Source organism: Salvelinus alpinus, chromosome 2 (genome assembly GCF_045679555.1).
Source record: "Salvelinus alpinus chromosome 2, SLU_Salpinus.1, whole genome shotgun sequence".
In the NCBI taxonomy this organism is placed as follows: Eukaryota; Metazoa; Chordata; class Actinopteri; order Salmoniformes; family Salmonidae; genus Salvelinus; species Salvelinus alpinus.
The window spans coordinates 37,594,707-37,622,491 of NC_092087.1; the positions used below are offsets into that span (position 1 = coordinate 37,594,707).

At 43.7% G+C, this 27,785-nt stretch overlaps 1 protein-coding gene across 2 annotated transcripts in view; it reads left to right on the forward strand.

Moving 5' to 3' along the window:
- LOC139542817 (metabotropic glutamate receptor 2-like) overlaps nucleotides 1-26,803 on the forward strand; it is a 78,331-nt gene extending 51,528 nt beyond the window's left edge. For both annotated transcript variants that reach the window (XM_071348678.1, XM_071348687.1), the window contains exons 3-6: nucleotides 4,840-5,680; nucleotides 10,664-11,727; nucleotides 25,858-26,035; nucleotides 26,347-26,803. In XM_071348678.1, the coding sequence (XP_071204779.1) occupies nucleotides 4,840-5,680; nucleotides 10,664-11,727; nucleotides 25,858-26,035; nucleotides 26,347-26,420 (2,157 nt within the window). In that variant the 3' untranslated portion in view covers nucleotides 26,421-26,803. The remainder of the gene's footprint in view (nucleotides 1-4,839; nucleotides 5,681-10,663; nucleotides 11,728-25,857; nucleotides 26,036-26,346) is intronic.
- Nucleotides 26,804-27,785: the final 982 nt, after the last annotated feature.

Genomic DNA, 27,785 nt, shown 5'->3' on the forward strand with positions numbered 1-27,785 from the left:
GAGTCAATTGGAGGTGTACTTGTGGATGTATTTCAAGGCCTACCTTCAAACTCAGTGCATCTTTGCTTGAGATCATGGGAAAATCAAAAGAAATCGGCCAAGAACCCAGAAAAAAAGTTGAAGACCTCCACAAGTCTGGTTCATCCTTGGGAGCAATTTCCAAATGCCTGAAGGTACCACGTTCATCTGTACAAACAATGCTACGCAAGTATAAACACCATGGGGCCACGCAGCAGTCATACCGCTCAGGAAGGAGACGCGCTCTGTTTCCTAGAGATGAACGACTTCGGTGCGAAAAGTGCAAGTCAATCCCAGAACATCAGCAAAGGACCTTGTGAAGATGCTGGAGGAAACAGGTACAAAAGTACAACGAGTCCTATATCAACATAACCTGAAAGGCCACTCAGCAAGGAAAAGCCACTGCTCCAAAACCACCGTAAAAGAAACCCAGTCTACGGTTTGCAACTGCACATGGGGACAAAGTACGTACTTTTTGGAGAAATATCCTCTGGTCTGATGAAACATAAATAGAACTGTTTGGCCATAATGACCATCGTTATGTTTGGAGGAAAAGGGGGAGGCTTGCAAGCCAAAGAACACCATCCCAATCGTGAAGCACAGGGGTGGCAGCATCATGTTGTGGGGGTGCTTTGCTGCAGGAGGAACTCGTGCACTTCACAAAATTAATGGCATCACGAGGAAGAAAAATTATGTGGATATATTGAAGCAACATATCAAGACATCAGTCAGGAAGTTAAAGCTTGGTCGCAAATGGGTCTTCCAAATGGACAATGAGGCCAAGCATATTTCCAAAGTTTTGGCAAAATGGCTTAAGAACAACAAAGTCAAGGTATTGAAGTGACCATCACAAAGCCCTGACCTCAATCCTATAGAAAATTTGTGGGCAGAACTGAAAAAGCATGTGCGAGCAAGGAGGCCTAAAAACCTGACTCAGTTACACTAGCTCTGTCAGGAGGAATGGGCCAAAATTCACCCAACATATTGTGGGAAGCTTGTGGAAGGCTACCTGAAACGTTTGACCCAAGTTAAACAATTTAAAGGCAATGCTACCAAATACTAATTGAGTGTATGTAAACTTCTGACCCACTGGGGATGTGATGAAAGAAATAAAAGCTGAAATAAATCATTCTCTCTACTATTATTCTGACATTTCACATTCTTAAATAAAGTGGTGATCCTAACTGACCTAAGACAGGGCATTTTTACTAGGATTAAATGTCAGGAATTGTGAAAAACTGAGTTAAATGTATTTGGCTAAGGTGTATGTAAACTTCCGACTTCAACTGTAAATATGATGTGGCTGTTCATGGTTCTGATTTCTCTCTCTGTGTGTGTGTGTGTGTGTGTGTGTGTGTGTGTGTGTGTGTGTGTGTGTGTGTGTGTGTGTGTGTGTGTGTGTGTGTGTGTGTGTGTGTGTGTGTGTGTGTGTGTGTGTGTGTGTGTGTGTGTGTGTGTGTAGAAGTAAGTAGAAAAAACATTTTGACTCACCCTACTTGTAGAGAAACGAGAATCCTCCTCTCTTTCACCTTTCATCACTCTGTCATACAGTACACACTTGTATTTTTTGTTGTCCTAGGCTACCTGGCTAAAATGCTTGCTCACTAACCTAATTTCCTTTCAAGGGCATGGTTAGCTAGGGAACATTTGCCTTCTACATCTAGCTACATATTGAACTTCCATCCTCTCAGGCCAGGGGCATAATGTATGAATTTATGGATGGATCATAATTGCCGTTTTAATCATTGGCCATTACAAAGAATTTAGTAAAAGTCCAAATCCCTATCTCCATCCATGGCTAATTTAGGAATGGGTCAATTTTAGCTAGTTAGCCACCAGAGGACAACAACACAATGAGATGCAGAACGAGTTTCTGTCAATGACGTATGCTCTCGATGCGATGTGATTGGAGTGAAGCCAAATCCAAACTGGCTTCCCTTGACTTTCTTTTGGTACGCCAGCACCATTCACAGTTGAGCTCAATCAGTGTAGCTCAACGGTGATTGGCTATTATTATTATTTTTTAATTATCAAGGGAGGCCAAATTCTCCCTTCCCTTGCATTCAATGCATGGCGCAGCGATCTAAGGCGCTGCATCTCAGTGCAAGAGGTGTCACTACAGTCCCTGGTTCAAATCAGGCTGTATCACATCCGGCCGTGATTGGGAGTCCCATAGGGCGGCGCACAATTGGCCCAACGTCGTCTGGGTTTTGCCGGGGTAGACCGTCATTGTAAATAAGAATTTGCTCTTAAATGACTTGCCTAGTTAAATAAATGTAAAAAAAGAAAATGCTACGGGCGGCAACAATGTCATACTCTTTTGGACCTGACAACATCAGATAGATGGCCTACACATACAGAGGGGCGCTGGTTCGCGCGCTCGGATGCTTTCTCAGGTGAGAAGCGAAAGATACATTATTTTATGTCTTTTTCTTTTTTTCTCTGTCAATTTTTTGGGGAAGCCTGGCTTCCCTTGGCATCCATGAATACACGCCAGTGCTTGTCAATGACTTCAGGACTGCATGCATCCCAATTAAAATCATTGTTGCATTACAGTTGAGCAAACTACCCACTAGATACACACACGTTGAATCAACATTGTTTCCACGTCATTTCAATGAAATTACATTGAACCAACTTGTAATAGACATTGAATTGACTTCTGTGCCCAGTGGGTAAAGGTTGTTGGTAGTGCTAATCTAGGAAGTTCTATTTTTAGATTAAAGTTAGACTTAGATTTTGTACTTTCTGAATCTTGTGTCAGTTGGCACTTAAGTTGGTGCTCGAATTCTCCTAGGAGAAAAAAATGGTTGCTGCTAGCTGTCTGAACATGTGTTTAAAAAGCCTGTCGAGGTGGGTTAGGGAAGGAGAGGTTTTTGGAGAATGTTTCATGGCAATAATAACTAGAGCTCCCAGTCAGGGAATCTCTAGTCGGCCAGGCAGGAAGCCTCCAGGGAAACACACTTTTCAAATATTAAACAGACAACTACTCATATGTTTTAAACAGTTTCTATGGCAACATGCATAAAACGTAAGAACTATTTTGAATATGATTTGACTGCCACCTTCTCTTGTTTAAAGAACAAGATAATTTAGTTACATATTACTGCAATAGTGTAGCAATAATTCCTGTGACGCATACCGTGGCAATACAAATCACCATATATGACATTCTGAGGTTTAGAGTCTAGATGGATGACTTGTTTGTATCTGGACGATTGAGGTCTTGGGTTCAATTCCAGCTACTTCTGATTTTGCTATCGTATAATATTAATGCATTCATTTTAATAAATATCTCAGTTAGGAAATCACATCTGGTATTCATCCCTCTGATCTCAGAGAATAATAAGGGTGGCAGGTACCCTAGCGGTTAAGAGCGTTGGAGCAGTAGTCGAAAGGTTGCTGGGTTGAATCCCAGATCCGACTAGGGGGAAAATATGCCGATGTGCCCTTGAGCAAGGCACTTAACCCTAATTGTTCCTGTAAGTCACTCTGGATAAGAGCGTCTGCAAAACAGAAAACGTAATAAAGATTCCTGTGATTAAGACTCATTCAGGCACATCACAACAGATTTCCCTTGACATCTCCCAATGTTTGGCTTCATTTACGCTGCATTTTCAACTAGCAAAAATGTTTAATAATCATTAATTATTATTATATACAGAATTAATTAGATATCTCATAGAGGTCTTGGTCAAATAACCCTGATCTTCTATTTATGGCCGTGCATACTATTTCAACATAATTTCAGAACACCTACGCATCTATTTTCTTATTCTTGACTTGTATGTTAAAATTGCACAAATGAAATGTCAAACAAAGTATTGAATGCCTACATAATTCATGATGTGCTATCACATTTATTTAAAGGAAAGGTTTGCTGGAATTCAAGATGTTATGCTATGAGAGTGAGACCCTGAATTAAAAGAGAATACATGTGGCGTGGCATTCTTTGGCGTAATCAGACCAGACTCCCCTTCTGTCTGTCTCTCTGTGTCTGTCTTTTTCTGTGTATTTCTTTATAGTGAAATGGAATCTATAAAGAATCTATATCTAAATGTAGTTCATATTGTGTGTTTCCATATCAAGCCAATGAATCATCTGATATTGCATGGCTTTATTGGTGGATGTTGTTGACAGTGTGGTAGATCAGATATGACATATCTGGGTAGTAGGCTATGTGGGCATCCCTGGAGCCCGTGGCAACCACAGGATGTTGTCACACAATCAGCAGAAAGGAGATTTGTGAAATACACTGCTGGGACTCAGAGGGAGATGAGAGGCTACAGATTGGAGTGAGACTGATTGTCCCGGTTGGCCAAAATGCTAGTGAGACTACAGTATTCTGTATCTGATATGGCTCATTTCATCAACTTGTGAAATGATGATTTATAAAGAAATGACCCACACGCAATATCTGTTTTGATTCAATAAAATATCAGAACTCCCATTAATGCAGTGAATTGTAATACATGTATAACAGTTATAGTACTAAACTTTACCAGTACTATTATGAGGGTGTAAATCAGGCATCATCAACTAGATTTAGCAGGGGGTGATTTTGTCTTGAGAGGATGGTCATGGGGCCGGAACGCTGATTTAGTGGTGTTTTAACAGTCTTTTATGTCCAACAAATACAAAATGTAAGATTTTATTTGTTTTTCTCCAAGAACTTGGGGGCCAACTAAAACCACCCATGAGCCAAATTTGGCCTGTGGGCTGCTAGTTGGGGAACCCCGGTGTAAAGTTTAGGTACAGTAAATACCTACAGTATTGTTGAAATCTTGATCATGGTCTCATGGTACCTCTCTCCCTCTCCAGGTGGCCAACCTCCTTCGTCTTTTCCAGATTCCTCAGATCAGCTACGCCTCCACCAGCGCCAAGCTCAGTGACAAGAGCCGCTACGACTACTTTGCCCGCACGGTGCCCCCTGACTTCTATCAGGCCAAGGCCATGGCAGAGATCCTGCGCTACTTCAATTGGACCTACGTGTCCACCGTGGCATCGGAGGGCGACTACGGTGAGACAGGTATCGATGCCTTCCAGCAGGAAGCCCGCGCCAGCCAGATCTGCATCGCCACCTCAGCTAAGGTGAGCCGCTCGATGAACCGCTACAGCTACGACCAGGTGATCCGCTCGCTACAGCAGAAGTCCAACGCCAAGGTGGTCATCCTCTTCACGCGCAGTGAAGACGCCCGGGAACTGCTGGTAGCCGCCAACCGCATGAACGTGTCCTTCATCTGGGTGGCCAGTGACGGCTGGGGGAGACAGGATAGCGTGGTGAGAGGCAGCGAGGCTGTGGCAGATGGGGCCTTCACCATTGAGCTGGCCTCCTACCCCATCCTTCAGTTTGCTGAGTACTTCACAGGCCTGAACCCCTACAACAACACACGTAACCCCTGGTTCAGGGAGTTCTGGGAGAATCGTTTCCAGTGTAGCCTCCATGACCTGGGCTGTGGGAAGCACTCTCTGCGCGATGGCCTGTTTGAGCCGGAGTCGAAGATCATGTTTGTGGTGAATGCTGTCTATGCCATGGCTCACGCCCTGCACAACATGAGGCAGACACTGTGCCCCAACTCCACCACCAAGGTCTGTGACGCTCTGAAGCCAGGCAACGGCAGGAGGTTCTACAGGGAGTATATTCTCAAGACCAAGTTTGATGGTGAGTTAAGAAGATTGATGTGTATGGCTATGACAAGGCTACATGACTATACTGTATACAGAGAAATTAGATGTTCTATATCCTAAAAAAATATTATATCTAGGATTGTTACCGTGACCATATTACCGCCACACCGGCAGTCACGAGTCAAATTCCAAGTCAAATTCCACGTGACCGTTGGGTCATGCCACGGAACCTGCGCTCTAATGCTGCTGATAGTCATGAGTAGCCTACCAATCAGCAGCAGGCTGCTGAGGGAAGGATGGCTCAGAATAATGGCCGGAACGGTGCAAATAAAATGGCGTCAAACACATGGAAAGCATACGTTTGCTATATTTGGTACCATTCCACTTTTGACGCTCCAGCCATTACCAGGAGCCTGTCCTACCCGATTAAGGTGCCACCAACCTCCTGTGAGGCCAATACTCTGCACTCTATTGTCCCTCTAATCACTCTGACATCAATGCAAATTAAATCGAAAATCAAATCAAACACTTCATGAGAGCCCTGCCTTTCACAGTTTGAGAGGAATATGATCACTTGTTGCTCAGTGAGAGCCAGCTCCTTATAGCTGGTTGATGCATGGAAAGAAATGTGTTCCTATAAGCCCATGTTGTACAACATTTCTATAGGCTATGCAATTGCGTGAGAAAACAGAGTTTTGATGGCCTCTATTAAAAAGAGGAGGATCCAATCATATTTCTATAGGCATAAAATATTTATTTCACAACATTCCTAAAATTAAGCACATTGCTTTGCTTTACAACTGGAGCAGCCTACCTGGCTGGCATGAAAATTAACCACCGGAAAAGCGTCCTCCATTTGCTGTTGAAATGCCCATAGGCCTATACGTTTTTGGAGAGCCCAGAGCCCATAGGTCTATATGTTTTAGAGAGCCCATAGCCCATAGGCCTATATGTTTTAGAGAGCCCATAGGCCTATACGTTTTGGAGAGCTCAGAGCCCATAGCCTACAGAGCCTAGAGAAACGTGTTCTTATAAGCCCAGTTATTGCGCAATCGTGTGAGTTTTGACTGGACACTATTTAAAAGAGGATCCCAGCTTTCTCGTGCAGCTATATTTATTGCTAAATTCTTAAAATGATGCACATTAATCTGCTTTACGAATGGTGTAGCATACCTGGCATATTTAAAACGTAACCTCCATTCGCTATTCAAGTGCAGGCTACTGATGACGTCTGTTATTTTGTGGGTCATTCTAAATAAAAAAATATTCCACACATATACAGCATTAGTAGGATATACGCAAATACCAGATAACAAATTGAGAATAGTCTGATGGTTGACAATATTATCCAGTGCTTGCCAAATTGTGAATGAGATACTGATGAAGTGTGTGCAGCCTGCCTTTAATGCAACTCAATTTCATCAAAACATATAGCCCAATGTTTGTATCACAACTAAATCTGCATAAATAACTCTAAATGAAGCATATAGGAGGACCTGTTTCTTTGTTAACCACTCAACACAGAATAGCCGCATGTGCACACTCCTTCAAATCGTTTGGATAAAATATCCTTTCTATGTTATTCAGCTCAAAAGTTCAATTGTATTGTTCTTACTATAAAACAATATAAAATAATGCCACGGGAATTATAAGCAAATCTCGCCTGCTAAATTAACTAGTGTAGCCTACAGCTATATGGCATAGCCAGATCAGGGCCTAACATATGGATGGCTCAGAATATGTTATTCTGTTCTTCTGAAATAGGCTACATTTTCTTCATATCATGTTTCTTTAGACTTGCCTAAAATAAATCATGGATTTATTGTGATAGTGTAGGCTATATTAAATGTATTTATTAGACTTTTTAAAACTGTACATGTTCCAAAGGTCCGCTAAGTGGGGAAGCCGGAGATGCTAAATGTGTTTATGTTAAATAAAGGTCAATTACTGTGAGACCTGCAGTGATTTGCATGACAATCACCAGCGGCTGACAACATTTCATGACCTCCGTAGTCTAACTATATCCTAAGAAATGTGATTTCCCGTTAGAATATTGCCAGAGAACAAATAGACCATATTCAACTCGGTTTTTTAGTACTTCATTTGGTTTATCTATATTATCCTTTTCTCCAATTATCCTCTCACAACATAATGTTGAAAATTAAAACTACACTGCATGATATCTTGCAATCATAATCTACCCATGAGTGCCCTGCTTGGTGACAAATTTGATTACAACAAATTAGATCCATTGTATCAATTCCTACCTAAACATAGGAACAGTCCAATGACTAATTCAAGTTGTTGTTTATAATACTGTTGAAGATAACAGCGTGCAACGATTAAATTTGCAAAGATGAAACATCCATGTCCAGCCTCACACTCTGAGGCTCATTTTCCCACACATCTCATCTGCCTGGAGTGTGAGGACAGTGATTTGGCCCAGAACCTGGATATCACAAATAGGAATAACTGTACATAAACACTTTCATCAGGCATCGACACTCTCATTCATGTGGTGAGCAGAGATAGTTAGCAAGTGTATCAGATAATTTATGTAAAACCCTATAGCATCAACACATCTGTACAACAACACCACCAAGCCAAATGCTCTGACTATCTAACTACTAAACTATAGTCTTAAAGTATTGATGGAGTAAAAGGCAATAATATTTTCATGCATGAGTAATGGTGGGTGGTTTGAAGTCCATGAGGGTTGCTTTACCCAAGCAATCCATCTCAGCCATTCATGGATTTTAGATGGATCCCCAGGGAATCTTGCTGTCAGAAGACATCAGATTGGACTACCTAACCAACCTAGCTGGTGATGTTAATGGTGAAGTTTCCGTTGATGGCACACTATTAGAAGAACTCTCCATGGTCCTGGAACTGGTCAGTGACAGCCAGTGATATCCTCGTCTTTTGCGGAGAATGGGACTTCCCTCTCACATCATTGCCAGCTAAAATGGCGCGCCAGCACTTTATGTTCTCCATGTTAGGGGCTGCCAATAACTATTGAGTGAGCTCTCACACCAATGGCCACTCACAGCTATTTCCCTTGCCTCCAGGCCCGCATCGGATAACTTTTGCATTCTGAAGTTGCTACCCAAGCGGGCTGGTCGTTAGTTATTTTCTCATGTTTTGACCCAGTCGTTCATTCTAATCATTCTATTCATTCGACGTTGCTATATAATTGGCATGTAGCTATCTATCTCAGATTAAAGGATGATGAGAGACAATAACTTCAATAAATAAGGATTTGATAAATATCCAATAGGCCTACATATGCTGCCTCGCGCCGGTTTCCCTGGTGAATCATTGTTCAATTTTAGGCTGGCTAGCCTACTAGCACGGGAGAGATCACATTTGTAAAATGATACATTGTTGCACAGGTCATAGAGGAGGCAGACTGGTAGGTTTATAAAACCCCCAACTGTTGCAAAACAAATAGTAGTGTGGAAAAATGTGTAGACGCTTTTTTCCAAGAGGGAGATGAAGTTCATTAATTTCCTGCCTGCTACTGTGGAATTATGGTATTTTGCGGGAGTTGTTGTCCCATATCAACCAATCAGGATCCAAACAACCCGTTTTATAATTTAACCCATTTGCCTCTAGAAATTAGAGTAGAAATGTGTTCAACGCCAAGCACGCCCCCATTTCTCATCGACAGAGCTGTAGTGGAGCAGGTTGAGAGCTTCAAGTTCCACCAACAAACTGTCATGGTCCAAACACACCAAGACAGTCGTGAAGAGGACACGACAACACCTATTCCCCCTCAGGAGACTGAAAAGATTTGTCATGGGTCCTCAGAGCCTCAAAAAGTTATACAGCTGCACCATTGAGAGCATCCCGACTGGTTGCATCACCGCCTGGTATGGCAACTGTTCGGCCTCCATCTACAAGGCGCTACAGAGGGTAGTGTGTATGGCCCATTACATCACTGGGGCCAAGCTTCCTGCCATCCAGGACCACTATAACAGGAGGTGTCAGAGGAAGGCCCTAAAAATTGCCAAAGACTCCAGCCGCCCTAGTCATAGACTGTTCTCTCTGCTACCGCATGGTAGGCGGTACCGGAGCGCCAAGTCTAGGTCCAAAAGGCTTAAACAGTTAATCAAATTGCTACCCGGACTATTTGTATTGACCCCCCCCCTTTTTTTTATGCTGCTGCTACTGTTTATTATCTATTATCTATGCATAGTCATTTTACCCCTACATACATGTACATATTTACTCAATTACCTTGACTAACCTGTAGCCCCACACATGGACTCAGTACCAGTACCCCCTGTATATAGCCTTGTTACTAGATAGCTGACGGTAGTTGCTGTGGTAACTAAACAAACAGATGTGCTAGTTTAGCTAACCAACCATTAGTCCTAGCTTGCTATTACGAAAATCAAATTCAACAATACCAATAATGTTTTGAATTCGACTTTTGTTTTAAAAAGTAACTCAAACAAAACATGTAAGAATGAATTATAGCCATTGAATTCTACCATGCCGATATGCTGTGCGTTATAGGGAAATAATGCCCTTCAGGGCCAATGAAGAAATGAGTATTCAACAATGCCATGGTATAATCTGCTGTAAACCCATAGTTTCTGGCACCTGAATAGTAAAACAGACTTCTGAATCGCATTCACATTCAAGTGCAAAGAAAACAGAGTCAACCTTCTGGCTTCAATTATGTAAATGCTGGGTTTGCACCTGTGTCCCCGATGCATCAGCTACTGTTCAATCCCATGTGGAAGGAATGGAATGTCAGAGGGGAGATACAGAGAGGTGAAGTGATGAAGCAGAAACAAGCTCATTCCATCAGAACATGTCGACGCTAAGATCCTTGGTTCATTGTACACATAATGCTAGGAAAGAAAAACACAATTAATTCAAAATAGCAATCTTAGTCAGAGTTCAGAGGGTTGATCATATATTGTATTGTTATGGATAGACATTCATTTGCTTATTTGACTTTCAACTATCATAACATGTCCATGGTCTTCTCTTTCACACCTTTCAGCTCCATTCCGTCCAGCAGACACAGAGAACATGGTGAGGTTCGATGCCTTTGGAGACAGCCTGGGCCGCTACAACATATTCCACTACCACCAAGAGGACGGGCGCTACGTCTACCATAAGGTGGGTTACTGGGCCCAGAGTCTGACCTTCAACACCAGCCAGATCCCCTGGGAGGGTCATGCTGTACCCACCTCCCAGTGTAGCGACCCCTGCAGGAAGAACGAGGTGAAAAGCATGCAGCCTGGAGACGTGTGCTGCTGGATCTGCATCCCTTGCCAGTCCTACCAGTACCTGATGGATGAGTTCACCTGCGCCGACTGCAAGTTTGGCGAATGGCCTCTGGCCAACTTGACGGGCTGCTACAACCTGCCTGAGGAGTACATCCGCTGGGAGGACGCCTGGGCTATAGGCCCGGTTACCATCTCCTGCCTGGGCATGATGTGTACACTCTTCATCATCGGCCTCTTCCTCAAGCACAACGACACCCCCGTGGTGAAGGCCAGCGGGCGGGAAGTGTCCTACATTCTCCTGCTGGGTGTTCTGATGTGCTACAGCATGACCTTCATCTATATCGCCAAGCCCTCCATGGCTGTGTGTACCCTACGTCGACTTGGCCTGGGCACCTCCTTCGCTGTGTGCTACTCAGCGCTCCTCACCAAGACCAACCGCATCGCACGCATCTTCAGCGGAGTGAAGGATGGAGCCCAGCGGCCGAGGTTCATCAGCCCTGCCTCCCAGGTGGCCATCTGCGGGGGTCTGATCTCTTGCCAACTGGTGGTGGTGGTGGTCTGGCTCCTGGTGGAGACCCCGGGGGTCAGGAAGGAGGTGAGCCCAGAGAGGAGGGACATAGTTACCCTCAAGTGCAACAGCAAAGACTCCAGCATGCTCATGTCCCTCACCTACAACTGCATCCTCATCATCCTCTGCACCGTGTACGCCTTTAAGACCAGGAAGTGTCCAGAGAACTTCAACGAGGCCAAGTTCATTGGGTTCACCATGTACACCACCTGTATCATCTGGCTGGCCTTCCAGCCCATCTTCTACGTCACGGCCAGCGACTACAGGGTGAGTTACCAACTCGGTGGGCCAGATTCAGACTTGAGATATGTAGTTTTAACCCTTTACACTCATGGGAATTGGCATATATGGATAGGGCCAAATTAAAATGTTTCTTACAGAATAAATATGAAAATACATAAGTATGGTAGCAATTGAAAGGGAACAGTTTGGAGTTAATAGGAACATCTGTTCATTCTGTCCAGAACAACCCGGGGTATGACGTCCTGTTATCTTGTAACTGCACATCAAACACAGTGATCATAAATGTTGACACTGATATTACATGGGTTTTATGATTTGGAGATGTGAAGTTCACATTTGGACTCACGGGTGTTTGGCTTGTTTGTATGACATCAAAGCTGTATTTATTGTAATCCTCAATATCTCATCTTTCAAAATACATTGAGTCATCTTAATTTACAACATTTCCCTCACTCAGAAAACAAAACATTTGCAAAAGTTGCCCAATTACCGGGCGGGATGGGGGCAACTTCTTGTCATGCACGGTGCTCAAGTTCAGAATGTCTGTCAGTTAAACCCGTATACATGTATGAGTGTAAAAGGGCTACGTCAATAAAATATGGATTTAAGTAAAACATAAATGACTCAAGTCCTTGTTAAGTCAAGTAATCTCTAGAGCCCAGAGAGTTTGTTATTATGGTATAAATAATCACTGCTTTTCCAAAGAATAACACCACAACATCAACACACTGCCTAACATACAGTGGGGAGAACAAGTATTTGATACACTGCCGATTTTGCAGGTTTTACTACTTACAAAGCATGTAGAGGTCTGTAATTTTTATCATAGGTATACTTCAACTGTGAGAGACGGAATCTAAAACAAAAATCCAGAAAATCACATTGTATGATTTTTAAGTAATTAATTTGCATTTTAATGCATGACATAAGTATTTGATACATCAGAAAAGCAGAACTTCATATTTGGTACAGAAACCTTTGTTTGCAATTACAGAGATCATACGTTTCCTGTAGTTCTTGACCAGGTTTGCAAACACTGCAGCAGGGTTTTTTGGCCCACTCCTCCATACAGACCTTCTCCAGCTCCTTTAGGTTTCGGGGCTGTCGCTGGGCAATACGGCCTTTCAGCTCCCTCCAAAGATTTTCTATTCGGTTCAGGTCTGGAGACTGGCTAGGCCACTCCAGGACCTTGAGATGCTTCTTACGGAGCCACTCCTTAGTTGCCCTGGCTGTATGTTTCGGGTCGTTGTCATGCTGGAAGACCCAGTCACGACCCATCTTCAATGCTCTTACTGAGGGAAGGAGGTTGTTGGCCAAGATCTCGCGATACATGGCCCCATCCATCCTCCCCTCAATACGGTGCAGTCGTCCTGTCCCCTTTAGAGAAAAGCATTCCCAGAGAATGATGTTTCTACCTCCATGCTTCACGGTTGGGATGGTGTTCTTGGGGTTGTACTCATCCGTCATCTTCTTCCAAACAGGGCGAGTAGAGTTTAGACCAAAAAGCTCTATTTTTGTCTCATCAGACCACATGACCTTCTCCCATTCCTCCTCTGGATCATCCAGATGGTCATTGGCAAACTTCAGATGGGCCTGGACATGCGCTGGCTTGAGCAGGGGGACCTTGCATGCGCTGCAGGATTTTAATCCATGACGGCGTAGTGTGTTACTAATGGTTTTCTTTGAGACTGTGGTCCCAGCTCTCTTCAGGTCATTGACCAGGTCCTGCCGTGTAGTTCTGGGCTGATCCCTCACCTTCCTCATGATCATTGATGCCCCACGAGGTGAGATCTTGCGTGGAGCCCCAGACCGAGGGTGATTGACCGTCATCTTGAACTTCTTCCATCTTCTAATAATTGCGCCAACAGTTGTTGCCTTCTCACCAAGCTGCTTGCCTATTGTCCTGTAGCCCATCCCAGCCTTGTGCAGGTCTACAATTTTATCCCTGATGTCCTTACACAGCTCTCTGGTCTTGGCCATTGTGGAGAGGTTGGAGTCTGTTTGATTGAGTGTGTGGACAGGTGTCTTTTATACAGGTAACGAGTTCAAACAGGTGCAGTTAATACAGGTAATGAGTGGAGAACAGGAGGGCTTCTTAAAGAAAAACTAACAGGTCTGTGAGAGCCGGAATTCTTACTGGTTGGTAGGTGATCAAATACTTATGTCATGCAATAAAATGCAAATTAATTACTTAAAAATCATACAATGTGATTTTCTGGATTTTTGTTTTAGATTCCGTCTCTCTCAGTTGAAGTGTACCTATGATAAAAATTACACACCTCTACATGCTTTGTAAGTAGGAAAACCTGCAAAATCATCAGTGTATCAAATACTTGTTCTCCCCACTGTATGTCTACTTTACAAGCTGAGGTTGAAGACACACAAAATGGATCCCTTTGTTGTTAATTCTACTTGTGTTTTTCCTGTGTCCTAATAGTCATAAGTCAGGGAATGTGAGTTTGGCGCATTGAATCTTTTCTAAAGCACCTGCGAGTTGAGATGAGAGATATCAAATCCCTTTGAACACTTCTCTTTAACTTTGATAAAAGCAGCAGCTCTCTTTTCATGTGGCTGAGAAATCTGTTCCAGATGAGAACAAAGGCTCAGAGGAGATCATATCATATATGTTTTAATAGGTGGGATGGATTTGGACTGAAAACACACTTGAAATCAGCTACTGAATGACAATTAGCATAGAGCAATTCTTTTTATTTTTTTTATTTTTTTATTTCACCTTTATTTAACCAGGTAGGCTAGTTGAGAACAAGTTCTCATTTGCAACTGCGACCTGGCCAAGATAAAGCATAGCAGTGTGAACAGACAACACAGAGTTACACATGGAGTAAACAATAAACAAGTCAATAACATGGTAGAAAAAAAGAGAATCTATATACAATGTGTGCAAAAGGCATGAGGTAGGCAATAAATCGAATAATTACAATTTAGCAGGTTAACACTGGAGTGATAAATCATCAGATGAACATGTGCAAGAAGAGATACTGGTGTGCAAAAGAGCAGAAAAGTAAATAAATAAAAGCAGTATGGGGGGTGAGGTAGGTAATTTGGGTGGGTAGTTTACAGATGGACTATGTACAGCTGCAGCGATCGGTTAGCTGCTCGGATAGCAGATTTTTAAAGTTGTTGAGGGAGATAAAAGTCTCCAACTTCAGAGATTTTTGCAATTCGTTCCAGTCGCAGGCAGCAGAGAACTGGAAGGAAAGGCGTCCAAATGAGGTTTTAGCTTTAGGGATGATCAGTGAGATACACCTGCTGGAGCGCGTGCTGCGGGTGGGTGTAGCCATCGTGACCAGTGAACTGAGATAAGGCGGCACTTTACCTAGCATAGCCTTGTAGATGACCTGGAGCCAGTGGGTCTGACGACGAACATGTAGCGAGGGCCAGCCGACTAGGGCATACAGGTCGCAGTGGTGGGTCGTATAAGGTGCTTTAGTAACAAAACGAATGGCACTGTGATAAACTGCATCCAGTTTGCTGAGTAGAGTGTTGGAAGCTATTTTGTAGATGACATCGCCGAAGTCGAGGATCGGTAGGATAGTCAGTTTTACTAGGGTAAGTTTGGCGGCGTGAGTGAAGGAGGCTTTGTTGCGGAATAGAAAGCCGATTCTTGATTTGATTTTGGATTGGAGATGTTTGATATGAGTCTGGAAGGAGAGTTTGCAGTCTAGCCAGACACCTAGGTACTTATAGATGTCCACATATTCTAGGTCGGAACCGTCCAGGGTGGTGATGCTAGTCGGGCGTGCGGGTGCAGGCAGCGAACGGTTGAAAAGCATGCATTTGGTTTTACTAGCGTTTAAGAGCAGTTGGAGGCCACGGAAGGAGTGTTGTATGGCATTGAAGCTCGTTTGGAGGTTAGATAGCACAGTGTCCAAGGAAGGGCCGGAAGTATATAGAATGGTGTCGTCTGCGTAGAGGTGGATCAGGGAATCGCCCGCAGCAAGAGCAACATCATTGATGTATACAGAGAAAAGAGTCGGCCCGAGAATTGAACCCTGTGGTACCCCCATAGAGACTGCCAGAGGACCGGACAACATGCCCTCCGATTTGACACACTGAACTCTGTCTGCAAAGTAGTTGGTGAACCAGGCAAGGCAGTCATTAGAAAAACCGAGGCTACTGAGTCTGCCGATAAGAATATGGTGATTGACAGAGTCGAAAGCCTTGGCCAGGTCGATGAAGACGGCTGCACAGTAATGTCTTTTATCGATGGCGGTTATGATGTCGTTTAGTACCTTGAGCGTGGCTGAGGTGCACCCGTGACCGGCTCGGAAACCGGATTGCACAGCGGAGAAGGTACGGTGGGATTCGAGATGGTCAGTGATCTGTTTGTTGACTTGGCTTTCGAAGACCTTAGATAGGCAGGGCAGGATGGATATAGGTCTGTAACAGTTTGGGTCCAGGGTGTCTCCCCCTTTGAAGAGGGGGATGACCGCGGCAGCTTTCCAATCCTTGGGGATCTCAGATGATACGAAGGAGAGGTTGAACAGGCTGGTAATAGGGGGTGCGACAATGGCGGCGGACAGTTTCAGAAATAGGGGGTCCAGATTGTCAAGCCCAGCTGATTTGTATGGGTCCAGGTTTTCCAGCTCTTTCAGAACATCTGCTATCTGGATTTGGGTAAAGGAGAAGCTGGGGGAGGCTTGGGCGAGTAGCAGCGGGGGGGGCGGGGCTGTTGGCCAAGGTTGGAGTCGCCAGGAGGAAGGCATGGCCAGCCATTGAGAAATGCTTGTTGAAGTCTTCGATTATCACGGATTTATCGGTGGTGACCGTGTTACCTAGCCTCAGTGCAGTGGGCAGCTGGGAGGAGGTGCTCTTGTTCTCCATGGACTTTACAGTATCCCAGAACTTTTTGGAGTTAGAGCTACAGGATGCGAATTTCTGCTTGAAAAAGCTGGCCTTTGCTTTCCTGACTTCCCTGAACAGTTGCATATCGCGGGGGCTCTTCGATGCTATTGCAGTTCGCCACAGGATGTTTTTGTGCTGGTCGAGGGCAGTCAGGTCTGGAGTGAACCAAGGGCTATATCTGTTCTTGGTTCTGCATTTTTTGAACGGAGCATGCTTGTCTAATATGGTGAGGAAGTAACATTTAAAGAATGACCAGGCATCCTCAACTGACGGGATGAGGTCAATATCCTTCCAGGGTACCCGGGCCAGGTCGATTAGAAAGGCCTGCTCGCAGAAGTGTTTTAGGGAGCGTTTGACAGTGATGAGGGGTGGTCGTTTGACCGCGGACCCGTGGCGGATACAGGCAATGAGGCAGTGATCGCTGAGATCTTGATTGAAGACAGCAGAGGTGTATTTGGAGGGCAGGTTGGTCAGGATAATGTCTATTAGGGTGCCCATGTTTACGGATTTAGGGTTGTACCTGGTGGGTTCCTTGATGATTTGTGTGAGATTGAGGGCATCAAGCTTGGATTGTAGGACTGCCGGGGTGTTAAGCATATCCCAGTTTAGGTCACCTAACAGAACAAACTCTGAAGCTAGATGGGGAGCGATCAATTCACAGATGGTGTCCAGGGCACAGCTGGGAGCTGAGGGGGGTCGGTAGCAGGCGGCAACAGTGAGAGACTTATTTCTGGAGAGATTAATTTTTAAAATTAGAAGTTCGAACTGTTTGGGCATAGACCTGGAAAGTATGACAGAACTTTGCAGGCTATCTCTGCAGTAGATTGCAACTCCTCCCCCTTTGGCAGTTCTATCTTGACGGAAAGTGTTATAGTTGGGTATGGAAATCTCAGAATTTTTGGTGGCCTTCCTAAGCCAGGATTCGGACACGGCAAGGACATCAGGATTGGCAGAGTGTGCTAAAGCGGTGAGTAAGGCAAACTTAGGGAGGAGGCTTCTGATGTTGACATGCATGAGGCCAAGGCTTTTTCGATCGCAGAAGTCAACAAATGAGGGTGACTGGGGACATGCAGGGCCTGGGTTTACCTCCACATCACCCGAGGAACAGAGGAGTAGTAGGATGAGGGTGCGGCTAAAGGCTATCAAAACTGGTCGCCTAGAGCGTTGGGGACAAAGAATAAAAGGAGCAGATTTATGGGCGTGGTAGAATAGATTCTGGGCATAATGTGCAGACAGGGGTATGGAGGGGCGCGGGTACAGTGGAGGCAAGCCCAGGCACTGGGTGATGATAAGAGAGGTTGTATCTCTGGACATGCTGGTCTCAATGGGTGAGGTCACCGCATGTGTGGGGGGTGGGACAAAGGGGGTATCAGAGGTACGGAGAGTGGAACTACAGGGTCCATTGCAAACCAAAACAATGATAATGAAAACTAGCCTGAACAACAGTATGCAAGGCATATTGATATTTGAGAGAGACATACAATAAGGCATAAAGTGATTGCAGGTCTTGATTGGGAGAGCTAGCTAAAACAACAGGTAAGATAACAGCAGCAATAACAGGGTGTTAGTCTAACACAGCAACAACAGGTAACAATGGCGACGACTAGGCAGAGAGGGTCGGATTAACTACACACAGATCCTGAGTTAAAGCACAGAGCCGACAGGTAAAACACAAATAAACAGAATGGAGTACCGTGAATTAATGGACAGTCAAGCATGCATCAGCTATGTAGCCAAGTGATCATAGTGTCCAGGGGGCAGCCGTAGATGGAGCAGAGGAGGCCTCCACTAAGCTAGCACGCGGCGTATAAAGTTAGTAGCCCGGGGGGTGGTCTGCTCAGACGGAGGGGGTCTGCTCAGACGTGGTTGTGTCGACAGAGAATCCAAGCCAGATGGCGATGGCGAAAGAGAGGTTGTGAATTGTAGAATTGTGTTTGCTAACTGGTGCTAGCTTCGTGGCAGTGGCAGTGGCGCTAGCTCTTCAGCTAGCCGGCAGATGGGCCTAGCTCGAGGCTAGCTCAAGGCTAACTGGTGCTTGCTTCGGGACAGAGGTGTTAGCCAGTAGTAGCCACTCGGTTGCAGCTAGCTAGCTGTGATGATACGGTGTAATTGTCCAGAGCTTGCGTCAGGAATCCGGTGATGTGGTAGAGAAAAAGCAGTCCTATATGCTCTGGGTTGATATCGCGCTTGCAGCTAGCCGGCAGATGGGCCTAGCTCGAGGCTAGCTCAAGGCTAACTGGTGCTTGCTTCGGGACAGTGGTGTTAGCCAGTAGTAGCCACTCGGTTGCAGCTAGCTAGCTGTGATGATACGGTGTAATTGTCCAGAGCTTGCGTCAGGAATCCGGTGATGTGGTAGAGAAAAAGCAGTCCTATATGCTCTGGGTTGATATCGCGCTTGCAGCTAGCCGGCAGATGGGCCTAGCTCGAGGCTAGCTCAAGGCTAACTGGTGCTTGCTTCGGGACAGAGGTGTTAGCCAGTAGTAGCCACTCGGTTGCAGCTAGCTAGCTGTGATGATACGGTGTAATTGTCCAGAGCTTGCGTCAGGAATCCGGTGATGTGGTAGAGAAAAAGCAGTCCTATATGCTCTGGGTTGATATCGCGCTTGCAGACTGGCAGGTATTGGCCCGGTATTGAAGCTGGCTGTGTCCGAGTTGAGGGTGAAGACCGCAGCAGTGGCTAACTGACTACTAGCTAGTAGCTAGTTATCTGGCTAGCTTCTGCTTGGGGTTACGGTTCTAAAGTATAAAAAAATAGCAGGTCCGTACCACATTGGGTGAGGCGGAATGTATATTCAGTTCCTAGATGGAAAGTGAAATTAAAATATATACGAAATGTATACGAAAAATACGAAGACTATTTACTATTTACTATTTACACGGTACAGGACAATACAAACACACGTCCGACTGCTACGCCATCTTGGATTCATTAATGATTAGTCAATGGATTTATTAAGTAATGCTCTCCAACATTGCGTAAATATTGTATGTGTATACTTTACACAAGTGTGTATGTGGTGTGTGGACAGCAGAGCAAAAAGCATAACAGCTAGAAAAATATTTCTGTGGCCAAGTGACCTAATCATACTTGGAATGTTAAGTCTTAAACTTAAAGATCTGATGACGGAGAGAGAGAGTTCCAGAAAGACATACTGAGCTCTGTCGTGGTTGGTTCCCTCTGGGATCCCTCTGTGGACTGGAGCCGGGGAGAGAGGCAGAGAGAGGTCCCCTGGTGACCCTATACCTCTGCAGACACAGATGGGCAGGCTGGAGAGCATGAGGTCTGGAGGTGGGACAGAACATCCCTGTGCGTAGTTGTGTGAAATGGAGTGTGAAAGAGCAGGACGTTGAGTCCCAGCTGTGTCCCGTGCGCTGGGATTATGGTATGTCTCCCAGGGCTTCAGAGGGACCCTACCTCATGGCAGAAGGGGGAGGGGAAAGAGTGGGACACGGACAGAACAGAGTGTCAGATCAACACAGATATCTAATCTGACCACTCTGATTATCTCTGGTGCAACTGAACTGAAACAGTGGCTCATGTGATTTGTTTTGTCTGCTGTGAGGGATATACAGTGCCTTGCAAAAATATTCATCCCCCTTGGCATTTTTCCTATTTTGTTGTATTACAACCTGTAATTTAAATGGACTTTTATTTGGATTTCATGTAATGGACATACACAAAATAGTCCAAATTGGTGAAGTGAAATGAAAAAAAAACTTGTTTCAAAAAATTCTAAAAAACAAAAATGGGAAAAGTGGTGAGTGCATGTGCATTCACCCCCTTTGCTATGAAGCCCCTAAATAAGATCTGGTGCAACCAATTACCTTCAGAAGTCACATAATTAGTTGAATAAAGTCCACCTGTGTGCAATCTAAGTGTCACATGATCTCAGTATATATACAGCTGTTCCGAAAGGCCCCAGAGTCTGCAACACCACTAAGCAAGGGGCACCACCAAGCTAACGGCACCATGAAGACCAAGGAGCTCTCTAAACAGGTCAGGGACAAGGTTGTGGAGAAGTACAGATAAGGGTTGGGTTATAAAAAATATATCTGAAACTTTGAATATCCCACAGAGCACCATTAAATCCATTGTAAAAAATGTTGAAGAATATGGCACCACAACAAACCTGCCAAGAGAGGGCCGCCCACCAAAACTCATGGACCAGGCAAGAAGGGCATTAATCAGAGGCAACAAAGAGACCAAAGATAATCCTGAAGGAGCTGCAAAGCTCCACAGCAGAGATTGGAGTATCTGTCCATAGGACCACTTTAGGCAGTTCACTCCACAGAGCTGGGCTTTACGAAAGAGTGGCCAGTTGGGGGAATAGTTATGCACACTCAAGTTTTCAGTTTGTCTTATTTCTTGTTTGTTTCACAATAAAAAAATATTTTACATCTTCAAAGTGGTAGGCATGTTGTGTAAATCAAATGATACAAACCCCCCAAAAGTCCATTTTAATTCAAGGTTGTAAGGCAACAAAATATGAAAAATGCCAAGGGGGTGAATACTTTCGCAAGCCACTGTGTCACTGTGCTGTGTTCTTTCTGCTACAAATAAAATCAAATCACATTTATTTATATAGCCCTTCTTACATCAGCTGATATCTCAAAGTGCTGTACAGAAACCCAGCCTAAAACCCCAAACAGCAAGCAATGCAGGTGTAGAAGCACGGTGGCTAGGAAAAATTCCCTAGAAAGGCCAAAACCTAGGAAGAAACTTAGAGAGGAACCAGGCTATGAGGGGTGGCCAGTCCTCTTCTGGCTGTGCCGGGTGGAGATTATAACAGAACATGGCCAAGATGTTCAAATGTTCATAAATGACCAGCAGGGTCAAATAATAATAATCACAGTAGTTGTCGAGGGTGCAACAAGTCAGCACCTCAGGAGTAAATGTCAGTTGGCTTTTCATAGCCGATCATTAAGAGTATCTCTACCGCTCCTGCTGTCTCTAGAGAGTTGAAAACAGCAGGTCTCGGACAGGTAGCACGTCCGGTGAACAGGTCAGGGTTCCATAGCTGCAGGCAGAACAGTTGAAACTGGAGCAGCAGCACGGCCAGGTGGACTGGGGACAGCAAGGAGTCATAATGCCAGGTAGTCCTGAGGCATGGTCCTAGGGCTCAGGTCCTCCGAGAGAGAGAAAGAAAGAAAGAGAGAATTAGAGAGAGCATACTTAAATTCACACAGGACACCGGATAAGACAGGAGAAGTACTCCAGATATAACAGACTGACCCTAGCCCCCCGACACATAAACTACTGCAGCATAAATACTGGAGGCTGAGACAGGAGGGGTCAGGAGACACTGTGGCCCCATCCGATGATACCCCCAGACAGGGCCAAACAGGGGGTATCATCGGATGGGGCCACAGTGTCTCCTGACCCCTCCTGTCTCAGTCTCCAGTATTTATGCTGCAGTAGTTTATGTGTCAGGGGGCTAGGGTCAGTCTGTCAGTCTACACTCTTGCTATGAGATGGTTGTCCTCACACCCTGAGATTTCAGAGTTCTCTGGTTGAATAATCAAACAGTAATTTGCAATGCCATCCATGAAATGTTTAAGCAGGCAAAATATGGTGTACTGAGGCATGAATTACAACATGATTACCAAATGAAATATTAAAGATGTCATCCCTGAAGGGGACAAGCAGCTCTTCCTCCAACCTCTGTGATAGGTTAACAAAGGTGATGAAACATCAGTCATATTCAAAGGCAAAGAGTGCCCTTGTTTCATGTAACCCATAGATCAGAAGAATCTAAGTTTTATTCCTCAAGATTTGTTTTAAATCATGGATGCCAAAAATGTGGTTCAACAAATCAAAGGCATCATCAGCTATCTTACCCCACGCTGTTACAAATATCTGCAGCTAGGCTTGTACATGGTTGTACAACTATCAGATGTACAGGTAACTGCCAAAATAAAGGAAACACTTGAGTAAATGAGGGATACAAAGTATACCGAAGAAAATATAAATGCAACATGTAAAGTGTTGGTCCTGTCACGTTCTGACCATAGTTCTTTTGTATTTTCTTTGTTTTAGTGTGGTCAGGGCGTGAGTTGGGTGGGTAATCTATGTTTTCTATTTCTGTGTTGGTTTTCTGTGTTTGGCCTGATATGGTTCTCAATCAGAGGCAGCTGTCAATCGTTGTCCTTGATTGGGAACCATATTTAGGTAGCCTGTTTTCTGTTGGGTTTTGTGGGTGGTTGTCTTCAGTCTTTGTGTGTCTGCACCAGATAGAACTGTTTCGGTTTTCACTTTTGTTGTTTTGTAATTTGTAGTGTTCAGATTTTTTGAGTTTCATTAATTTTAAGATGAACACTAACCACGCTGCGCTTTGGTCCTCTCCTTCTTCCACCGACGAAAGCCGTTACAGGTCCCATGTTTCATGAACCCAGCAATGTTCCATACACACAAAAAAGCATATTTATCTCAAATTTGTTCATCTTTTATTGTGGCATAAACACAACCAGTCATGATGTTTTTATCTGATTGTCAAACAATCGTTTTAAGGGATCCTTTACTAGGCTACCCTTGCACGTTCATCCACTCGCAACATATTTCCAACCTCCAAACAGTGGTGAATGGAAAGAGACATCTGTTACACAAAACACCAAAAAGTGTAATGACATTTGACAGGGGGGAAGAATTTATGCATCCACACGCGTCTCAGTGTTGGCCACTCATCCCTGCCTTTGCAAAATGTCCGTTTTTTTGTCTAACCACATCGCATTTTGGAATGTAGTCTATACCACCTGTTTTCAAGTCCATTCGCAAATGTTTCATGACATGAGGTAATGATTAATAATGGTGTAATAACCTACAGTTCTCTTGACTTTTTGTTTTCATTATTGTGATAGGCTCATGTTTTACTGGTACGGCGTACCCCCACTGTCTTTTGCCAGGACGCCTTACCCGGAACATACTGCCTTAATTTCACCCCTGTTCCTGAGTTAATTATGCAATTAACGTCCCATCATCCTTATTGTCATGTATAAAATTGCCCAGTTGCCCATTATTTTGGCTACCATGGCTAGAAAAAAATATCTCATTGACTTTGAAAAAGGGGTCTCAAAGGACCATAGGGGGTTTAAAGTGTGTGTGTGTTTCAGTCACCAGATCTCAACCCAATTGAACACTTATGGGAGATTCTGGAGCGGCCTCTGAGACAGTACAATCAAAAAAACATGCCTTATTAAGATACTTTATGTTGATGTTTCCTTTATTTTGGCAGTTACCTGTATCTTTAGGTTTTATTGGTGACATTTATTTCATATACTCATATTCTACAATCCAACAGAAACACTGAAATCATCCATTCATGCTCTACGTTCACATCCTGTTACCAGGCTGAAAATGTAGGATGATCTCACTCTTCTGGCTTCCTCTAGGTGGAAAAACACACCTGAATAGACAGTATGTATGGCTACCACAGGCTACACAGCCTTTTAAAAACAGATACTTCCCACTGGGCACACACTGGTTGAATCAATGTTGTTTCCACGTCAATTCAATGACATTTTGTTGAACCAATGTGGAATAGACGTTGAATTGACATCTGTGCCCAGTGGGTTGTATCTAAAAGTCTTATCGAAAGTACTTACAAAAATCTGTATCTACTGTATGTCAGTTTTCATAATGAACAATTCAATCCCACACTGAGAAGACAGATTCCCAGCTCTCAGCTCTTCCTAAGAAATATATTTGCTTAACACTTTATTATGCAGTATACTGTCCTCATTGCCGTGTTATTGAAACTATTTTTGAATACAAAGTGTGGGATATAGGACCTGTGTGCTATTTGATCATATCCAGCTACTTACATGAGGATGACATCCGTTTACCACCATTTAGTTATATTATAAACCAGATTTAAACCGATGGATTAACTTTTTAACAATGTACAGCTCAATAAAGGGACTGATAGATGAGACGGTCAACAAATCAATTATTCATTTCAAATTGAACTATACAACTCAAAGATTCACTTGTGTCATGTTATGGTGAATTTGCATTCAGTGACAGCAGCGAGTGAACGGCCACAGCACAGCTTGAACAGCATGTCCACCGCTGGGTGCTCTCTGCCTGCCAGCCCAGCTCATTCTAATGCTGATATTAGTATTCAGGGAGACATGGACAGACACCTTGGAAGTGTGTGGATGGCAGACTGGCAAGATCCACCCAGCACCCACCCACCATGCAGCTCTGCACTATAACTAAACAGTAATCTGGGAAGAGACAAAAACAAAGCTTGGCTGTATATAAAAGGACTGGCTGATGACACACAACTGCATGTGGGCGGATGGAAGGAGATGACGGGAGGGAGAGGGGAGTTAGGATGATTTGAGGGACTGACAGGCGAACAGCTCACTCACTCACTTCCTCAGTCTCCATGGTGTATTGTGTTCCGTAGTCAGGGTTGTGTAGGTAGGTTATTTCTAAATGTAATCCGTTACAATTACTAGTTACCTGTCCAAAATTTGTATCAGTAACGTAACTTTTGGCTTAACAAACTCAGTAACGTAATCAGATTTTTGGGGGGATTGCTTTTCTCTTAAAAGGCATTAGAAGAAGACAAATTATCCATCAAACGCATTTGCTGTGCCATCATAGTGGTCTCTGACTTGTGGTCAAATCAAATCAAATGTTATTTGTCACATGCGCCGAATACAACAGGTGTAGTAGACCTTACAGTGAAATGCTTACTTACAAGCCCCTAACCAACAATGCAGTTTTAAGAAAAATAAGAGTTAAGTAAAAAATAGATATTTAAAATAAAAGTAACAAATAATTCAACAGCAGCAGTAAAATAACAATAGCGAGGCTATATAGAGGGGGTACTGGTACAGAGTCAATGTGCGGGAGCACCGGTTAGTCGAGGTAATTGAGGTAATATGTACATGCAGGTAGAGTTAAAGTGACTATGCATAGATAATAAACAGAGAGTAGCAGCAGTGTAAAAGAGGGGTCTGGGTAGCCCTTTGATTAGGGGTTAGACTCGCTCAGGCGGAACAGATTTAAACTTGCTCCTTTTTTTAATGCTGAATTGAATGTCATTGGGAAATGTATAGGTATCCAAGAAGCAATCATCTAGGTTTACAAAAGTATCTGTAATCTTATTTAAATATTGTTGCTTATAACGTTACTGATTGGAGTTAGTTGTTTTGTAATCAGATTACATGTAATCAGTTACTCCCCAACCCTGTCCGTAATATGGTATGTATTGGCTTTATCAGATGAGTAATCCCTGTCTCTGGTCCCATCCTCTCCATTTATCCCTCTCCCCCCTTCAGGTGCAGACCACCACCATGTGCATCTCTGTCAGTCTGAGTGGCTCAGTGGTGCTGGGCTGCCTCTTCGCCCCTAAGACCCACATCATCCTGTTCCAGCCCCAGAAGAACGTCACCTCGCTCCGGGTGGCCACCACCCGCTTCGGCGTCACCACCGGCCCCGGATCCAGCTTCTCTCAAGGTACAAACCCCGCCGGCAGGCGAACACAACCTTCATCATCACCATTACCATCATCATCATTATTATTTCCATCGTGGTCGCTAAAATAATTTTACATTATCATTATTAATCACTGAGATGTTTCAACACATTACGTGATACAACACGTCACTTGAGAACACCCCTGTGGTGAGCTGTCAGACCAGCGTCTCTATATTTTAGAATGAGGTGTTCTTTTCTACTCCATCTTCTTCTCTAACCTCTAATCTGACTGCCAGTGGATTGTAATCTGATAGAAGTGTTGTAGAAAATGGTCTATTCTCTTTCTGCAGCTTCAGCCTCCAATATTGTACCAACGGTGTGTAATGGTCGAGAAGTGGTGGACTCCACGACTTCATCTTTGTGAAGACTGACAGACTGAGCCTCATGTTCCTCTGCTGCCATTGTATACACTTCTATAACCACTAGTCAAGAATCAGCTGTTTCAGATAATAAAGAGGTCACACTGAAGATTGTCCAGATTTGGTTATCCTCTTAGTGCTGTGAGTACAATGTCCCGATTCTGTTTTCATTCTCTGCCTAGTAGCGATTTTAAAAAGAGATGTCAAAGATTCAGTATTATAGCCCTTCTTTTTATTGAAGATTTTACTTCAGACATTGAGTAAATTATAGTAAATCTGTTAAATGTAATATATACAAGATGTTTTTAATGTAGATTTTGGTGAACCAGTTTGTGCTTTCTTGTAATTTATGTAAATAAAACGTTTTTTTTTATTAATATGAAAACTACAGATGTGTTGAATATTTTATAACTCTCATACACAGGCTGTCTGAATGAAACAAAATGTGTTGTAGTTAAACTGTCATTCAATCAGAAGACATTACTTTTCACAGAGTCACCAAGGAGGTGATCAAATGCTAGTGTGTGTATTTTAGTTAAAGTATTATGTTGCCTAGAAACCATTCTCCTACGTGTTACCGCTGCTCTTGAATTCCACAGAGCATTTGGGGAAAGGTGAATAAAATGAATGACATGTCATTACAAAATAGTATCACCCTGGAGCCTCGGCATGAGTAACCCTCAGAAACACCTCCAAGAACTTCAAACTCAAAAAACTACATCAACAGTTGCCATTTTCAAGTATTTAACACCGTGGCATTTTCAGACGGCCTGATAACTGGCATAGCCACATCACAGGAACCCATTACTGATAAAAATATACCAGCAGCTTACAAATGCCACGCTCAGCCAGACAAAACGTACCTTAATTTATTGGAGAATCCCAATGGCATACCTTGACCCACCTCCAACTGCCACCTAATGAGCCTCTTCAACTCTTGAATGCTTTAACATTCTAACTCTAAACTCTAACATCAGGAGAAGTAATGCAACTCATCTTGAGACGAGAAGCATTAGCAAATATTACTGTATACAATATGTGATTCAAATATTTATCATACAATCCCCCTCTAAAATACTATTTGCTTGTGCAATTCCTTGTGCAATTCCTCACTTTAGTTTCACTGAGTGTACAAAACATTGAGGACACATGCTATTTCCATGACAGACTGACCAGGTGAATCCAGGTGAAAGTATTGATCCCTTATTGATGTCACTTGTTAAATCCACTTCAATCAGTGTAGATGAAAGGGAAGAGACAGGTTAAAGGATTTTTAAGCCTAGAGACAATTGAGACATGAATTGTGTATGTGTGCCATTCAGAGGGGGAATGGGCGAGACAAAAGATGTACAGTGGGGAGAACAAGTATT